The sequence below is a fragment of the Nannospalax galili genome, unplaced genomic scaffold, assembly GCF_000622305.1.
Source record: "Nannospalax galili isolate Female #2095 unplaced genomic scaffold, S.galili_v1.0 scaffold91, whole genome shotgun sequence".
Classification (NCBI taxonomy): Eukaryota; Metazoa; Chordata; class Mammalia; order Rodentia; family Spalacidae; genus Nannospalax; species Nannospalax galili.
Genome location: NW_008332583.1, coordinates 1,356,348 through 1,375,964, shown reverse-complemented (window position 1 = coordinate 1,375,964; position 19,617 = coordinate 1,356,348). Strand labels below are relative to the sequence as shown.

The 19,617-nt window shown below is 42.4% G+C and overlaps 1 protein-coding gene across 1 annotated transcript in view; it reads right to left on the bottom strand.

Moving 5' to 3' along the window:
* The window catches only part of Cadps (calcium dependent secretion activator), a 497,333-nt gene that overhangs the window by 360,307 nt on the left and 117,409 nt on the right, over positions 1 to 19,617 (bottom strand). The window contains 2 exon segments of the mRNA XM_008827502.2: positions 9,070 to 9,402; positions 17,092 to 17,205. Coding sequence (XP_008825724.1) covers positions 9,070 to 9,402; positions 17,092 to 17,205 — 447 coding nt within the window.

The following is a 19,617-nucleotide window of genomic DNA, read 5'->3' as shown; positions in this document are numbered from 1 at the left end:
TTGCTCCCACATCTACAGTGCCTTTAACTTTGTCCTACTGAGTAAAACATCTTCAAGTTCCATTTGCCAGGATTAAAGCATATGTGATAAACAAGGTCATTTAACATTGGGTAGTCCATCAAATAGCCAATAACTGTCAGAGGCAGTGCATGGCTTCGGAAAGATGTGACTTAATTTCCATCTCTCTTTGGTCAACCCTATGATGGGGAAAACAGGTGAAGTGACCAGAGGGAAAGTTTATTCCTAGAAGAACACTATGGCCCTTCAGTGACATTCATTCTACTAAACAGTATTAGGAGGTAGCATGAGGTCACAAACCATCAGGTCTTATCTTACTTTTCTGTTGCTGTGGTAAAATACCCTGACACTAGGAACTTAAGGAAGGAAGGGTCTCTGTTGCCTCACAATTAATGGTATAGTCCGTCCTGGTTGGGAAGTCAGGAAGCAGGAGCTGGAAACAACTAGTCACACTTTATTCATAATCAGGAAGAGGAGAATGATGAAGGCCTATACAGTTTCCTTTCTCCTTTTCATAGAGTCCAGGATCCCAACCCAGGGAATGCAGAACCCATAGTGGGTGGGTCTTTCTACCTTAATTAACCTAATAGTAGCACATCTCCCAGGTGACTCTAGATTTCATCAGGTTAATGATTGAGATTAGCCAACACTGTTTCACTATTGAACTTTGTCTAACCAGGTATAAAGGGCCAAACACTACCTTAGTGCAAACCGAGCGTTTAAGCCCATTATGGTCATAAGCAGCTTGGTTTCAGTATTTATGATTTAATCAATATTTAGCTCTTGTGTCAGGTATTGTACTAGGCATGCAAAGTTTGCAAATAATAAGAGGTTTCTGGATGTATAGCAACCAAAACTTAATTAAAAAATCCAATGTTTAATGAATCCACAAGGCTTCTAGCAGTGCTTGTCTATCACGCATGTAGCCTTGGTTCTCAACACCCAGCATGTAAACTTTGCACTAAAATACTATCATGCCATACAATGCCTACAAACACAGCTCAGACTGTGTTACTGATTACAATGCTTTTTAATGGTATAAAGTTTTTTGCCCCTGTAAAAAAATCATGGTTTAATTATGGAAAACACAGAGTTTTAATATTTTCTGACTCTCACTCCTCAGCATCAAATTAGCACATCTTGGGACTATATTATGCTAACATGTTTGATTTTAAAAGTTTCTGTTTGAGTTGCTGATTTGAGTTTCATAAAATCTGTCAAGTGAATTTTAGATATGGATTAGGACAGAATTTCCAGCAATTTTTGAAATGCTCTTAAATATATTCCTGCCATTTTGTACTATGTATTTATTTGAAGCTGTGTTCTCAGCACTGACAATTATAAATTGAAATATCAATTGGTCCTGAAAATGTTGAGGATGACCTTGCAGTATCAAATATTCAGAAATGACTTTATTCTTTGTGTAAAAATAAACACATCCATCTCATAGCATGCAAGTTTGCTTTCATCTTTAAAAATGGTAAAATTATACGTTTAACAAAGAATTGTTAAACATATTTCTTGGTGATTTATCATGAGTAAATATTTGATTTATAAACTGATTTTTCATACCTATACACTTGGGGTTGGATAAAAATTTCTTGGGTGAAAGGGGTTGGAGCGTGTTTAAGGGACAGATTCTATACCGCAACAAACAAAGGGGTTGGAGCGTGTTTAAGGGACAGGTTCTATACTGCAACAAACAAATGGGTTGGAGCGTGTTTAAGGGACAGGTTCTATAGCGCAACAAACAAAGGGGTTGGAGCGTGTTTAAGGGACAGGTTCTATAGCGCAACAAACAAAGCAGAAAGAGGGCACGTTCAGACTCTATTAAGTACTAGGTGGTCAGAAGTCAGACTCCGTTTCGGAAAAAAACAAAAAGACAAACATAAAGACGTTACTTTTAGCAGACTGGTGAGGGAGCGTTTCCTTTAAAAGAGCACATAGACCGATAGAAGAAACAGCCAAGGGGAAAACTGGCAGACAACCTTAGCACGAGCCCCCGGTGAATGGTGATTCTCCCCCTTCCAGTAAGGGCAGAGCCTATAACTTGCTCCTAATCAATGTTTTATAACAAGAATGAACAATTTTTGCAGATGTCAAGGTCTTAATCACTTGAATTTAAAGGGGATTATCCTGGAAGTCTGACTTAATCTCTTTTAAAAGCAAGTCTGAACATCAGAGATCGGAAACACTTGCTTTTCTTTCTGTTGCTCATTCTGAAGAATGAGTTGTGTCACAGATGTGAAGGAGCTTAGAGGAGGGACGGTCCCTGCTGAGCATGCAGATGCGAATAGGACCTGGCTGGCACCTTAATTCTAGTCTTGTGAGACCCTGAACAGTCAACCTGCTACATCATGCACGGACTTCTGACCTAAAGAAATTCTGAGATTTTAATGTGTTATCCAAATGGGTATTTGTTGAAGCTGCTCAATTTGCAGTAGTTTTTATCTGCATAAACGTCTACAATATTCCAAGCATACAACACCTATAGTGTCATCAGGATGGGTGTGGCAGGCAGCAGAGCCCTCTGGAGCTATACCATGGACCATTCTGGAGCAAAGTAAGAGTTTAGGCATTGCCCCAGACCTACACATGATGTCTAGAACACATAGATGCTTTAAGAATCTGCTGAGTAAACCAATGGCAGAAGTGTGTTTCTAAATGAAATCTCTAGACTACCACTGCCACAGTCCCATGCCTGGATTTTAAAGCATGTCAACAATTATTTATTATAAGATCATTATATACAAAGAACTTCATTGCTGTTATAAGGCTAAAAGTGGTGATTAAGAAATAGAGTCTGCTCCAAGAAGCAAATTTTCAGTCAATACATCTTTAGGGAACTTCTGACCCAGAAAAAACTATGCTGTTATGTAGAGATTAAGGGCTCTGTAATGAGGTATGATACAACCCAGCAATCTGGGTCACAGCTGAAAGCCTGATAATTTGAGGTTTCTCTTCAGAGTCTAATAAACTATGTGAAAAGCTGCCAAGTGCTAATCAAGTCCAAGGCAGACAGTAATAAGATAAACCACACCATCAAAGGCCACCCTGATGATAGTTTGAAGGAAAGAAAATTAAATGCTAAGAAAATTAGCAGTTCTATAATGATGGAGAACTCAATAGTGAAACGCAAAGGTGTTTATAGATTGGGAAATCACATTCCACGTGTCTCTATTCAAATTTTCCATATTTATCTAAAATGCTCCAGAAATTTAGAGGAAAATAAATACAAAGAACACTGTCATCTCCTAACAGTGGGAGCACACATGGTATCCCCACTGCCCGCTGCACACAGATGACGACTGTGGAGAAAGTCAGAGACATGCTGCTGGTGGCTTCAGGTGCTAACATGTGATTGGTATGGGATTTTCAAAGAACAAAACTGAAATCAAAGCAAATGTTCCTACTCATGCATATCGATGCTACATTAGCTGCCTTGCTCTCTAAGAAGAGTTTATCACACTGAAAGAAACATGTGAGGGTGTCCTTCCTCTTTCTTAAACATAACTCTATGGTGGTTTTCTTGATGTGTATGTTGGGGGGTCATGTCCACATGCATGTGGAAGCCAGAGGTCAGCTTTGGCGGTGTCCCTCAGGCAGCGGCCCACCTTGTTGTTTGAGACAGGGTTTCTCACTGGGACCTGGGACTCTCATATTAGGCTAGACTGGCTGGCCAGTGAGCCCCAGGGATCCTTCTGACTCTGTCTGCCTAGCGCTGGGATACAAGTGTATACCACCATACTCAGCTCTTTATGTAGATGTTAGGACTGAGCTCAGGTCCTCATGCTCGATCAGGAAGCACTATGCTGACTGAGCCATCTCCCCACCCTTCCACTGTGTTTTCCAAAAGAAATGTTTATATACTTCAGAATGATTTTTTAAGTGGGGAGGGAGGAGGGAGGATTATACAGGGGGAGAGAAAGGATAAATAACACTTAGGTAGTGTGAAAAACCAGAGGGAAAGGTAGTAGTATAAAAGCCTACTGGAAAATACACATTATATATATGAAATATGAAAATTAAATGCTAATAAAATTAGCAGTTCTATAATGATGGAGAACTCAATATTGAAATGCAAAGGTGTTTATAGATTGGGAAATCACATTCCATATGTCTCTATTCGCATCTTCCATATTTATCTAAAACGCTCCAGAAATTTAGAGGAAAATAAATACAAAGAACACTGTCATCTCCTAAGAGCACACATGGTATCCCCACTGTCCACTGTGCACAGATGACAACTATGGAGAAATTCAGAGACATGCTGCTGATAGCTTCATAGTGTGTGTGTGTGTGTGTGTGTGTGTGTGTGTGTGTGTATACGCAAGCATGTGTATAGATGAAGGCACACTGCTAAGGGAGGAAACCAATCAATGGCCCAACCCAGCTGTAAAGCCTAATAATGGCAACGAGGATTGACACATTAAATGATCTTTACTGAAGCAGTGGTGGAACTTCATCTTGGGGTAATCAGTAGATATCTAGCTGAACTTAAGGCCTGTTCAATGGGAGGGAACTCATATGTGACACTGTAAACATAGCCCAACACATATGGCTAGAAAGGTCATAGGTCCCTGAGAAAAACCTACGTCTGAATCCATAGAAAAATGTAATCTCTTACTCTATGCTGAAGTATGCAGTTTTATATCTATAGACAATTGTACATCTCACCGCTCATTGAGGAAGCTTCTTTTTGCCGAGATGGAGACAGTTACAGAGTTCCAGAACTGGTCAAACATAGAAAGTAAGTGTCTGTGAGATGCCTAGCCCCAAGTGACACATCTACAACAAAACGGGGGGCAGAGAGAATATTAATGCATCTCTCAACTCTCACCAGCAAAGCCTCCTCATGTAACAGATTGTGATTAACACAGAGAGCCACAGCTGATCAAAATGTAGAGACTAAGAGACTGCAGAGTGTGTGTTCTTGATAGGAGTCCTATATTAAACCTCACCCATCTGGGGCACAAGGACCATTGTGGAAGAGGGTGTGCCAGAAAAATTGTAAGAATCAGGTGTGATGAATGACCATAGGAAACAGAGTTTTCCAGGGAGCTGGGAATTTACTCATTCTGAACTTACAGCAATGTTGACAGCTTGCAGAAGACCCATGTAAACTCGAACCATACAAAAAGCTAGCACAGAACTTGGGAAAAGGGTAAGGAGCCCTGTAGCATAGAACTGTCCTTCAGATGTCAGTCTACTGACAGATGCTTTCTTTTCAAGCTTGGTTGCACCTGCTTGTTTAGGATCATCATAAACAAATCTGACTGTTGACACTTGCCAAGAATGGAGGGGCTGGGAGAGGCAGCCACACCTCCCAACCAACCAGTTGGCAGAGCTGTGTAAGTGTGAGGGACTAAGAGTACCTAAGCAGAGGAAGCTGGGAGGGAGGGGCTCTCGACATTTTGAATAGTTGCTGGAAAGCCATCCACACCTGGAGACTTTCTAGTGTGGCCTTGGTGGGAGGAGGGGGAGCACCCATACTGTCAATAAACCCTCACCCACTGCTCTGTAAGTAAGCCTAATAAACTCTAGTTTCCTAAACTGCAGTTTGGAAAAAGAGATTAAACCTCGGTTTGTCATAATGATGGGGGAGAGGGTCAGAAGTCCATTGCGCCTCCCAGAAGGCATTTTAGCAAAAAGTCCCAATCATAGCTGAGGGACTGTTGGCAACTTATCACTGTTGGGTGGGGAATAATTGGTTTTCTTTAAGGGAGTGATGCTAGATAGGTTGACCAGGCTACAATGTATGGACTCACACCGAGGGACAATTGGGGACTCAAACTTGACTTGATAGGCAAGGAAATCTGAGAGAATGCAGGAAATCTGGTGAGGAGGCTATAAGGGGATGCAGATAAGGGAAGGGATCAAAATATAACCAACATGTATTGTATGAAGTACACAAAACTTCAATTAGAAAATAATAAGAATGTGTAATGTGAAACAGGTGGGCAGTAGCAGGTGACACAACTGGGGGCAGAACTAACAACCAACTTGGAAGCCACCAAGAGAAATGGAGAGTGTGTGCATCTTAAAATTGCTTTTTGAGGCTGGGAGATGGCTTGACAGTGAAGAGCACTAGCTGCTCTTTCAGGGGACCTGGGTTTGGTTCCCAGCATCCAAGTGGTGGGTAACAACCATCTGTAACTCCACTTTGAGAGGATCCGATGCCCTCTTCTGAGCTCTATGGACATGGCGTGGCACAGGTGTGTGTACACACATGCAGGCAATATACTCACACACATAAAAAGTAAAAAAAAAAAATCTTTTAAATGCTCTTCAACACGGCATCATCATGACCAGAAGCAGCTTTGTGGTTCATGAAAACAGTAAGTAGGGCTGTCTTAGCCTCATTTCTCACGGATAATACAATGAGTCTCAGGAAGACCACCTTGAGTTTTGTGAGTCAGCTTTGCGATGCAACTCACATTGCTCAGTCAGCTATATAACTGACTGCTTTTTCCCAAACGCTATGAAAAATAAAGACAACCTTGATTTCATAATGGGTTGTCAATAACTTGACATTGTATATTGGGTGAAATAAGAGCAACTTGTTTTTGTGAGGTTGATCTATACATTCTCAAACAAACAAAATGGACTTAAAAAATTCCACATGCAATAGGGAGGTATTTGGAAGGCTTCTTGTTTTTCTCTTGTGTTTTGATATTCAGTCAGTTCATGTTACAACACACCAGAACTGATACCAGTAAATGATCTTTGATAAACGCCGCCTCTCGTTTGATATGAAAATGGGAGACACTGGCCGATCCCCATAAAGAGAGATCATTGAAATGTTCAGAAAGAAACTCCTGGAATCCGATTACACTTCGCCTAGGAAGCGTGTAAGGGGAAAATATGTACACTTTCAGCTTTGCATACAGCCAGGAATTGCTTTGTCTTGTAAAGAAATGAGACCACAGAAAATATAAAACTAAACAAGAAGCAACGTAAGGAGGTTGAGGATGAAAGGGTGTAAATGCCCATATCCTCGCTCCTCTGAATGGGTAGAGTTTTATGGGGTGGAGTGCAGTCTGGGGAAGAGAAAGCGTGACTCTTTCACGTGTGACTCCTGGCTGGTCTACATGCAGCCTGCCAGGCAGGAAGAGGAGAGGGAAGTGCCATCTCTGCTTTGTGGCCTACTCAGGCATACTTCTGCAAAAGCTTCTCTGGTCAGTGCGGTGCATGTGGGGGGTGGTGCCAGAGGAGTTCCCCATTCTCAACATGCCTGCACACTGGCTGCTCCAGCTTGTCTTACAACCTCTGTGGTGTGAAATGATCTAAGAGGACTGACTGATGAAGAGTTTCTATTTTAGTATCTGTTTTGCTTTATTGTGCTTCAAATTTTATTTTTATAGGTATGAGTGTTTGCCTGCATGTCTGTGTACCACATGCATATAGTACCCATGGAGGCCAGAAGAGGACATTAGAACCTCCCTGGAACTAGAGTTACGGGCAGTTGTGAGCCACCATGTGGGTGCTAAGAACTGAACCTTGATCCTCTGCAAGAGCAGCAAGTGCTTGTAACTACTGAGACATCTCTTTAGCCTATAATGCGTTTTTTAAAAAAAGAAAATCCTGTACATCAAAGCTAGGATTTCACATGCATCATCCCTTAAAGGAAAGATGAGGGAAGAAAGAGAGCGAGTTGGAGTTTGTATACTAAGACAGATCAAGTAATCATACAGGTAGACTGTGGAAATGGAGCAGCCAGGAAGTAACAGTTGAAGCCTATAAAACAGTTCAGAAGATAATTTTAGCCCCTTCCCATTATTTTTACTATTTCTTTTTTTTCCCTGAAATGTTTGATGTCTGTTTCTATCTATAAAATAAATATATTCTTAAGACAAAAAATTGGATCCACAGAAAAGCAGAAATGGAAACTACAAAATCCAAGCCTAAAACTTCCCTCCAAAGATAAGCACCATCAACACTGCACTTCTTCCATCCCTCTAGGTCCTTGACATGTTCTGTTTCATAGCTGGATTGTCCATTTATCAGTAGCTGAAGAAAATTTCCCACATAGTAAGCTTTCTTCAATTCTTTTGGATAAAATGTATCCTATTGTAGAGTTAAATCAATATTTAATTCTGGGAAACCCCAAGGTCTTAAAGTTAATGAGAGGTCAGACAAGGGCTAATTCAACCTCTGTGATTCTGAGCAAGAGCAGCTCTTGCCTAATCCATTAAAGTGTTGTGGTTTAAACTGCCCTCAGGGCTGAAGTTGACCCAGGAGAACTGGGCAAGGCTGAGTATCTCTGACAGCTTGCGGAAGGAAACAGGACTATGAGGAGGGCAGGTCCTCAACCGTAGATTTCTGGGATGACCCCAAAGAATGATCCCGTCTAGGGTTGTACATTTGAAACACACTCTGAAGTCTCACACACAAAAAAGCTCAAAGTCTTATAAAGTAGACTCAATAAAAACTTGCTGAAGGAATGAATACAAACAGGATGATTACACAGGAAATCATCATCTCTGGTAGCTTGCTCCCCAAACCCTGACCCAGAGGAAGTACAAGCCTATTTTGCAATGGGACCAAGCAGAGCCTGAGGCCTGTTTCCTACTCCAGTGCATTCAGAGATTCATGATGTGACTGACAGGAAGCTATGATTCATCTCAGGCCTGGGCAAGCTTTCTGTGTCAATCACTCTGGATGATGTGGCATTGTGTCCAGCTGTCTCCTTAGCTGGAAAAATAGCAAATATGCACCGGATACATACAACCCACTATAGAGACAGATCCATCTTCTAAATAAGTTATCATACTTGTTGGCCTTTCTTGTAGGGCCAACTTACCCCTAAGCCACAATGAGGCCACTTCTAGGGCCCATGAGACCCAGAGCCACCCAGGGCTCACACAAATGTTTCAGTGTCTTTTGACATCTGAGAAAATCACAAATATAATCTAGTCTTCAATGTGTTCAATCTTTCATCAGTACATTATAAAATACAGTTTTTAGTGTTTTCTCATCAGGAACTGGCTCACAAAAGTCATAGGAGGCTCTGTGGACCCACAGCTCCAGACCCAGGAGAGAGGCACCTACCTGACAGGCATTGTACAGGAGCTGATGTTCGAATTTCTTGATCCCAAGAATGTTCTGGAACATTTCATAGAGTTGCTCCTTGCTCAGAATCAACTCGGAGGCAGCACTGGCTGTCATGCGGGCCTGCTGCTTCCTGGGGTCCTCTTCACCACGGTAGATAGCATCGAACTTGGCCATCCAGGAGCTTAGCACCGTCTCCTTGCTGAGGCCATCGATCTCTGGCAGGCTGCGCACCCTCTTCTCAATGTGCTTCTTGAAGACCTCGCGAGAGTCGTTTGCCGAGCAGCCTCCACTCTGTACCATGCGGGCCACACGATCACTCTTGAGAAACACCTGAACAAGAACAGAACCAAGAAAGATGAAGTCAGCCACAGAGGTGTTAGTGCCCTGGGCTTCACACTGGGCCGATCTCTCAGTGTGTGCCATGGGATACTCTAGTATGAGTCCGTTCCTGCTTATCATATCCTAGCTATGTGAAGTCAGGTCCACATCCTAACTGTGTGAACACAAGTAAGTCACTTACATACTTTCTTCTGCATCCAGGTCTTAAATCAAGAGTAATAATAGTAAGGTAGTGCCCCCATTATTTGAGGGGGTGTATCCAGTGACCTTTAGTCAATTCCTGAAACCACAGATAGTGCCAAAAAATACATACACCATGCTGTTTGCTGTACATAAAGACTTTGATAAAGTTTAATTTGTAAATCAGGTCAAGGAAAAGACTAGCAATAATAGCATAATAAAACAATTATAGCACTATATCACAATAAGAGCTATTTAGAATGCGTGAATTATTTCAAGAATTTTCTAGTTCCTGTTTTCACTCTACAGGTACATAAAACTGTAGAAAATGAAACTATTAGCAGTTAAAAGGAGAACTGCTCTGCTTACCAAGTACTTGTAAGGATTAAGTGATTACACAATGACTTTACATGGGACACAACCTGTGCTCACACTGGGTGGTTCTTACTCAGCTACTCAGTGGCTGTGTAGGCTCAGATAAGTTCATCTCTTTGAACATTTAGCAGTCTTGTCTATAAAATAGAAATAATAATTGGCTCTATACAGGCATTGTAGTTAAATTTTGAGAAAAGCACCTACAATGGTGCCTGGCCCACTAAACACCATGTGAGTTGTTTGTCACTAAGTACCTGGAACACAGCACTTAAACGTTAACCACTACTTGTATCTCATTTATCACCTAACAGGTACTTATCATAATTGGAATAAAGTATCGGGAAAGAATTTGTTCAATTATCTGTCTCCTCTACTGACATGCAGTTCTACATGAGCAAGGACTGTGTCTGTCTCCAGTCTCTGGATAGCACTTCTGAAGGTGAATTAAAAATGAGTACAGGTGTTAGGTTCAGCCTCCTCTGGAAGGCATGTCCACCCTTTGGCTTTGAGACAGGATGCTGTCATCTACCAAGTTAATACTTGAGAACTGCACAAGTGAATTACCAAAAAGAATCACAAAAAATTTTCATTATGTTCTAAGGAAGTTTATGATTTTGTGTTGGCTGCCTTCCTAGTGATCTTGGCCACATACCTGAGTGTAGGTAGAGAAACCAAGGCTCTAGAGAGGGGCAGAGACTACCACTGCCTATCACGTGAGTTTGTGCATACGTGTGTGTGTCTGTGTGTGCACCCATGTGCATGTACATGTATGAAAGTGTGCACAGTGTATGTGCAGATGTATGTGTGGGTACACATGTGGAGGCCAGAGGAGCACATCTCATTTTCTGCTCTGTTACTCTCTACCTTATTCTCCTGAGACACTGTCGCTCACTGAACCTGGAGCTAGACTGGCGGCCAGCAAGCCCCAGCAATCCTCCTGTGTCTGCTCCCCTACAATGCTGGGGTTACAGGCAAATGCACGTCCACACCCAGCTTTTTGCATGGTTTCTGGGGATTTGAAATCAGGCCTTCATGTGTATGCAGTGAGTATTCTTTCTTAATCTCTGAGCTATCCCCTCTGTCCCCATGTAGTCTTCTAACTTCACCCCTGCTCCGCCGTTCCCTTTGGGGCTCTTCCAGCAGGTAGAGAGCCTGCAGGTTTTGCTACCGGGGTCCTGAGAGGGTGCCACCCATTAAGAGCAGTTTTCCTTTGCTCTACTGCCCACCATTCCAGAGCTTGCAGGGCTCACAGAGGGTGGTGGAGTGCAGCACAAGGCCGCATGCTGCTGCCCCCTACTCAGAGAAGAAAACAACTGACCCTTCTGAGCTGTGTCCTGGTCACACTGCTGAAGGTGCATAAAGAAGCCAAATGGACCTTTGTGTCCCTGCCAGACACAGCATGTTGTGACTATTTGGTAAATATAGACTCTCAAGATTCTAATTTCCAGGAAGGCAGTGTTATGGGGTTTTGAAATTATTACTTCTTCATTTACAATGAAATCTCTGTGTGTGTGTGTGTGTGTGTGTGTGTGTGTGTGTGTGTGCATATATGTGCGTGTTTGTATGTGAGTTTGTGAGTGCAGGCTCACTTGTGCTATGGCATGTGTGTGAAGGTCAGAGAACAGCCTCAGGTGTTGGTCCATGCCTTCCACCTTGTTTGAGGCAGGGTCTCTTCCTGTTGACTGCTGCCTACACCAGGCTAGCTGGCCCATGAATTTCTGGGGATTATTGTGTCTCTACCTCCCACCTCATTGTAGGAGTGTTGAGATTATAGACAGATGGCACTGCGCCTAGCCTCACCTACATGGACTTGGGGGAATCCAAATTTAAATCCTTCACAGAAAAAGCTTTACCCAGTGAATCATCTCCCCAATCCTTTGTTTTGATTTACATTCTTTTTGTGTGCCTAAAATAGTGTCTGGCACATAGATCATGCCCAGTAAATATTTGTTGAAGGAGTACACTGGGAAGACTTCTCCAGCAAGGACCTTGTTGATTAACCAGGCTTACCTGTGTGTGATGAGGAAAGGGAGTCAGCAGGCACATATATGGGCCTCCAAACAAGGCACCTGGGGTTGACAGCCTATGGAGCCTGGAACCAGGAGCAAACAGGATGATGACACTCTTGTACCAGATGGTATTTTAATTGGCTGGGTGACCTCTGCATCCTGGATACTTCCCATGTTTCTCTTGGTCCTTTCCATTTGTACAGAGTATCCACTCAGTATATGGTAAGCCCCTTGTGATAACCTTAGAAGTAACCAGCTTAACCTTTTTCAACCTCATCATCATTCCCTAACACATGAGGCTAATCCAGCTTTCCATCTTTCAGGGGGTTAAAACTGAAGGAATTTTGAAAAGGGGAGTGAGCCATCTGTTCAGGAGTAAGATATGACTTTAGTCCCTGCCAACGGGAGCGATTCGTGGACTGTCAATGTGGAGAGTGAGGCTAGAGACTGAAGAAATGAGAGGAATGAACTGTCAGAAGGAGGCAAGCTAACTACAGGGACAGCAGTAGCAGGAGGCTAATTTTCCAGGCCTATCATCCACTCCCACACTTCCTAGTCTATCAAACAGGAAGAGGGGTGCAGTCTGGCTTTACCAAGTAATGAACAAAGACACTAAATACTGAGTAATTGTGTTTCTCTAAAGCGCCCACTGAAATTCTCTTGTGCTAGGAGTTGTAGCTGTATTCTTTGGATTTGTTTTTTCATTTTTAGTGGCTGGAACAGGAGATTTTGGCCTCGGGCACAGTTCTGCACAGCACACCTATAAATCCTCCCTAGTCCTCTGTCAACCTCCAGACAGGTCATAATGAGAGATGGAAGATAAACAAATAAATATGAGGTCATGAAGGGCAGTACATTCATTGGTCCTGTCCTTCCTCACTATGGCCAGGCAACTTCCACATTGTTTTACAAAGGAACACAATGGTAATGGCAGTGCATGTTGTAGGGGCGGTTGGTTCAGCTTGCACTTACTTGCTGACAGACAGGCTAGGGCAGACCTTTTTTCTATTTTAAAAAGTGGATCATCTCGGGGCTAGGGAGATACTTTCTACACAAGCCCAATGACCTGGTTTCAATCCCCCGACCCTGCCTCAAAAACAAGGTAGAATGAGAGAATCAACTGACTCCCGAAAAGTTGTCCTCTGACCACATGTAACTGTGGCATGCATTGTCCCCACAGCAAATAGGTAAATGAATGAATCTTGTTTTTTAAAGGTAAATCATCCCAACATGAATAAGAATAATCTTAGATAGTAAGAGAAAATTAAATGAAAAACCGTAAGCATGCAGGTCCTGGTACAGATGAAGGAGACAAAGCTCAGATGTATGAGACAGTTGTCTGAAAAAGCTCAGACCCTCACAATGTGTGCTAGGTCTCTTGATGCCTGGCCTGAGGACCACAAGGGTGTGAAGAGGATGCAGTGGCCGAGCAGTACCTGAGAGCATTTGGCATTTACTGCAGCTCTCAACCCTCACATCCGTAATTCCGGAGTCATCTGTACCACACTTGATTTCCCCTGACAATAGGGTTACCAGGGAGGGACAGAATAAATCTGTGTACTCTTCACAGCCACTGGGAAACTTGGTCTCCCTTTCCCCATCGCGTATTCCTTTCCTTTGCTGGTAATAGTGGCTGGCTTGGTTCAGACTTGGCTGGATGTGTACAGAGAGCATAAAGGACAGTGCTTCCCCAGCTCCCTCATTTACACAGAATAGCTCTTTGCCATTTCAGCCCATGGACAATTCATCACTTAGCAAAATAAGGTTAATGCCGTGCCTATAACTGGCTTTTCCTACTCAAATCATCTCAGAGTCTTTGAGAAGTTCTACTGTTCTTTAAAATGTCATGTATTGCTATGGGTAGGTTGAAATGGGAAGATGTGATGTGGGGGGGGGTGAAGTAAGTAAGAGAGAGAGAGAGAGAGAGAGAGAGAGAGAGAGAGAAAGGAGGAGAGGGAAAAAGAAAGAAAATAGAGGAGAGGAGGGGGAAGAAGAGCAAACAGAAAGACCAGTCGGGAGGGAGAGGAGGAGGGAATGAAAGTGGATCTGAAGAAAAGCATCTGTGGGTGGCTTCATTTATTAAGCGCATACAGCCACCCTCTTCCAGCAAAATAATAAAGTAGCAATAATATAAAAACCACCCCCGTTGTTCACTGGGAATCCACTGCACTTTGCCTCTGTGATCACAACAGGCTGAGTCTAAACTCGGGTTCCAAAGGTGGCGGTGTCCTGTCTTGAGGCTACTGCTAGGCTAGTTACTCCATCCACTGTGAAGGAGTCCCTGGGCTTCTGCTGTGATCTCAGCAAAGTGGTGTGTTTGCTTTCCCCCTGGGGTTGCTAAGCTGGTAGGGAGTCCCTAGGGTCCTCCACAAGCAGAAAACACAGAAAGAACCCGGGGGGGGGGTGGAGGGAAGACGCCCATCCTTCTGGCATCTCTGCAGTCACAGCTGAAGCTGATCCTAACCCCAGATTTTTTGTTACTTGAGCAGATCTCTTTTAGGTTTAAGCCAGTGAGCTAGTTGCCAGTCTTTTGGAACCCAGAGTCCGAGACAGAGGCTGACAGGGGTGCATGGTGCATATGTATCCCAGTGTAGGGTAGGGAAGAAGGGCCACAGCCCAAGAGAAAGGACAAAACAGAAAAAGTGGCACCGCCTGTCTGGAGATGTGCTAGGCACACTAATCCTGAGCTCTGACTCAGCAGATTAGACTTTCCTGGAAAGTGAATCGAAGACTCACTAAAGTCCTGCTAATGAAGACAGCAGCTGGATCCCTAATCCCTACATTCTGTTCTATGCTCCTCAACTCCTGACATAAAAGATCCAGTCATTTCTGCACACCTGTATTCTGACTAGATCAAAAAGGGTCTCTTTCAAATAAACCAGCTAGTAATGAGGAAAATATCGGAATTGCTATAGATACCATGATTTCTAGAGACCCATTAGCATGTTGCCGACTATTAATTTTCAGATTTAATTAATAGATAGAAATGGCACTTTCTTTTAATTTGCATCATTAGTCAAATGAGCTCCCTAATTACGATTTGTAATATACAAATTTATAAACTCCAGTGGATGCCCATAAACACGAGAAGGGTCTGTCTGTTCTGACAAGTGTTCACTTATTACTCTCCCACTGGCTGTCAGAATTTGAACAGAAAGAGAGGATTCATTTCATTTCCAGGAAGTTTTGATGCAAAAATCTTTTGTTAGATATATTCAAGTTTTCCCAGGCCATACATCACTGGGATTCCAAATCTTACTTCTACAAATGAGGAAGCTCACCACTTCACATAAAGCCACAAAATGGATGCTGCCTGGTAATAGCGGGTGCTTCTTATAACATTCAAAATATTAAGAAAGATTTAAATTGGGACAAATACAAAAATGACTTCAACTTCTAAATTACTTCCATACAGAAATCTGTTAGGGACATGGCATATCAAATGACTTTGTGATTGGAGCCAACCAACATGACAAAAAATTTATTATTGAATGCTATAAAGTAAGCAATAGTATTTTCACAGGAGCTAATTGCTGACTTGTTCCACTCTCCATGGAACAAAGGTGAGGAGAATGTGATCTACCAGTCTGTCAATTATGATGAAAGCATGTGGATAGAATGATGAGTGGCATGACTGCATGTGATCACCTGTTAAGCCACAAAGTTCAGCACCTACATGTTGGTTTTGAAGTAATTTTCAGCCTAGTAAAGGAAGGAATTTAGGGAGGGAGGGAGGGGAAGAAAGGAAAGAAGGGAGGGAGGGAACAAACCAGCGGAAGTGTAATCCCATGAAGAAAAGGAGATTTTGTTGGATCTCCTTATGTGTATTTCACAGTTAGTCATTATTATTTTGAATTAATGATGGCGGAATATCCTGAAACTATTAGTGTTTGGAAATTAGTTTCTAATGATTGTCATCTACTCTGACAAGGGATAAGCCACCTGGAGCACAGGATTCTAAATACAGGCCACATTAATTTGGTTCACATGGATATTACTATATAATACTTGAAATATAATACAATACATTATATCATATAATACACTGAAATACTTTGCAATGACTAAGTAATCACATCTGAAACATGGTGGTGTGGTGTGGTTACTTCCTTAATGATGCACACAGGAGAGACAAGGTACATGCTGAGGAAGGATACATATAAAAATTCAAATTCTTGTGGGGTTTTAAGGCACCTTTACTGATAAAATAAACCGCAGAGGTCCATTGGTGAACTTACTTGAGATATGTATTCAAGATATGTTCTCTCCTTTATCTGTTTTGTCTTGAGATAAATACTACATTTTGGAAAGTGTTGGAACCACCAGAAAAGAACCTACCAGAAGCATGTCAACAGAGACTACAAGGTGAAGCCAGCGTCCTTGGGAGGTGCTGACACCATGAGAAATGGTCTCAGTTGTGGGAAAATGTTCAGAACTCAAAGTCTTAACTCCAGACCTGTTAACAGCTGTGTGACCTTGAGTAGTTTATTTACAGTCTCTGAGATTCAGTTTGCCAATAAAATGGAAAATGTTATCAGGCTCTAACTATAAAAGTGTTATATGTCCTAGGGACAACACTCAGCCCATTGCCTGGTAAAAAGTCAGTTTGGAAACAGTAAGCTGTATGTGTGTGTTGTGTGTGCCTGCACACGCATGTGTGCATGTGGAGGCGAAAGATCAACTTTAGCCATCGTCGTTCAAGAGCCAGCCACAATAATTACTGAGACAAAGTCTCTTGCTGGAACCTAAACTTTCCCATTCAGCTATGCTGGCTCATTAGTGAACCCCAGGAATCCTCCTGTCTCCACCTCCTCAGTACTGGTATTGTAAGTACGTACCACCAAACCCAGCTTTTTACATGGGTGCTGGGGACTGAACCTAAATCTTCATGTTTGTGTGACAAGTGTTCTACCAACTGAGCTGTCTCCCCAGTTCCTCAACATGGACCTATATTTACATCACTCCCTTCAACAAAATGCTTTAGCCACTCCTTAACAGCGTGGCTAATTGCTGACCCCTTTGCATCAGTCAAGGTACCCTTCCTTCTGGCCAGCTGCTCAGCATCTGGGGCCTGAGCCTGAGGAGCCTTGTCCTCATCCTGCAGGATGGTGCTCACCTCATAGTAGCTCTGGACGGCATTCATAAAGGCTTCATCGGCCACGATCTGGGTCTCCCCATTAAGAAAAGCCTGGAACCGGTCCTTGACAGTTTGTAATTGCTGTTTACTGATCTGCAAGAAACAGAGAGAGATACGACCATGAGGGCTTCATCTAGACAGGGCCATGACTATTTTACACTGGCAAGTTTGGAGCTGACTGGCAATTGAGCAAACTTTGGGAACCAATGTTGAATACAGTCATCTCTAAAATAACACAATCATGGTTAAACACAGCACATTAAAACCAAGAGGTACTATGTATACCATAGAAATCAGCAAATGCTACCAAGCAGGTTTATTCATTTATTTGTTTACTCATAACTTTAAAAATATTTTATGTATTGTTTTTATGTGTATAAGTGTATTGCCTGCATGTGTCTAAGTGCACCCATGCTGTGCAATGCCCATGGAGGTCAGAAGAGGATGTTGGATCCCCTAGAACTGCAGTTACAGATGATTGTTAGCCACTATGTGGGTGCTGTGAACTGAATTCAGGTCCTCTGCAAGAGGTGCTCTTAACTGCTGAGCCATCTCTCCAGCCCCCCAGTCATACTTTTTTATAAAAGAGGCGAGTGTTAAAATATTTGAGAGGGAGTGATACTTGTTCTACTCAAAATTCACTATTTTCCCTCTTTTACTTTGATCTATGCATTGGGGTTATTTATAGGCATGGTGTTTGTAAGACCAAAATGGTATATAATTGGGCCTTGTCTGTTTCTAGATTCACTTTTAGGGATGTATCTTTGGTGGCTAGTATCAGTCAAGTGGAACTATTTGTACTATGGGAATTAGCAAATGTTACCAAGCAGGCTTGTTTACTTATTTACTTATATATAACTTTAAAAAAAAGAGTTGGCTGTTAAAACACTTCACAGAGTCTGAAATCTCCTGCAGCATGCATCCTGCCAAGGCTTTGAGACTTCCCTGGTGTGAGTACATCTCTGACCTTAACACTGAGGTGCTCTTCCTGGAGGCACAAGTCTGGGCAGTAAGCTATCTACAACTCTGTCTTCTCAAGTCCCTTCTTCTTTCTGTCTGAGGAAAACCCTCCTGAAAGATCCCCACCTATTTCCCTCTGCTCACCACCCTGCCTGTATTTCTCCTTCCTTGAGTCTCAACATAACCAGCACTGGAATAGGAAGCCCTCCCAACCCCCAGGCTAGGCTAAGACATCCCACATGTGAGTCAGCCCCACATATTTACCTTAACAATTTGTGAGTTATGATTAAATTTGTTAGATCCGACTTTCTCTCTTTTCCACTAAGGTTTCCCCAGGGCCTAGCTTGTACCTTACATGTGGCAGGCACTCAGTGTTGATTTAACTAAATGAAGGGAATATAGAAAAATAATCTTTCTGGATATCCCTTAGGCAGGTCTAATTTCTATTGACGTTGTATAAAGCCAACTAAAATGACTCAAAGTTTTAAATTTTCTCACTTCTAAAAAGGTGAATATTTTGAAAAAGTTGCACTTCAAAATGAAGGATAAGATGCTGCGTTGGTGACGGCTCTGCCAGAAAAACAGAGTATGGTAGCAATACAATGACACTTGGGCACCCTTGCATTGTAGAAAGCCACCGACATTCTGGGTTGATGAGGGAATGGAAGCATTTCTAGAATAGCGCTAAATTTAAATAGATGCATTTCATCAGACCACTAGTGTTCTTACTTGAACACAGTGACCATTCTAACTGTTCACTGCCTCATGATGTTACAGCTCTTCAGTGACAGGAGTTCTTTTTGAAAATTAAGGCTTACTGCTCATCAAGGTGACTACAATCTATAGTCACAGCCTATATAGGCTATAGTCACCTTGATGAACAGTAAACCATATATATATGTATACCACTGAACTATGTCTTCAGTTCAGATGCTGTTTTCTTAAACAGTGTGGAGGGTGAAATGCTCAAATTAGCACAAAATGCTACTTAAATGAAGGGAAGTCTTTGTTCATCAGCTAGACTTAATCATCCACAGTTCATACGTGCTCCAAAACAAGCATACAATTAATACATATGATTTTATCTGTCAGTAAAGATGATACTAAGTTTCTATATGAATTTCAAGTGCTCTTATCACTGGAAAGAATACAAGCAGAAAATAAAGTTTAAAACCACAGGAGACTGAGGGCTGGCAGGAGCTTTGATTCAATGAATTAAACAAACGAAAAGAGAGTTTTCAGAGTGGACATAAATGGCAAATAGGGGGCTTTGATGAAATTTGTAAGTTTGGGGGAACTGGGTCAACAGAGGAGGCAAAGCAGATGAAAGTTTTAGGTGTGATGAGAATCATACTTGGTTTTTAGAATATGCGTGTGTGTAGGTTTGTAGAGGCCAGAGGTCAACCTTGGCCGTCATCCCGCGGGAGCCGTTCACCTTGCTTTTTGAGACAGGCTTTTACTTTCAGATTAGGCCAGGCTGACTGGTCAGCAAGCCCAGGGGCTCTGTCTGTCTCTGCTCTTCCAGTGTTGGGACCACGGTGTGCT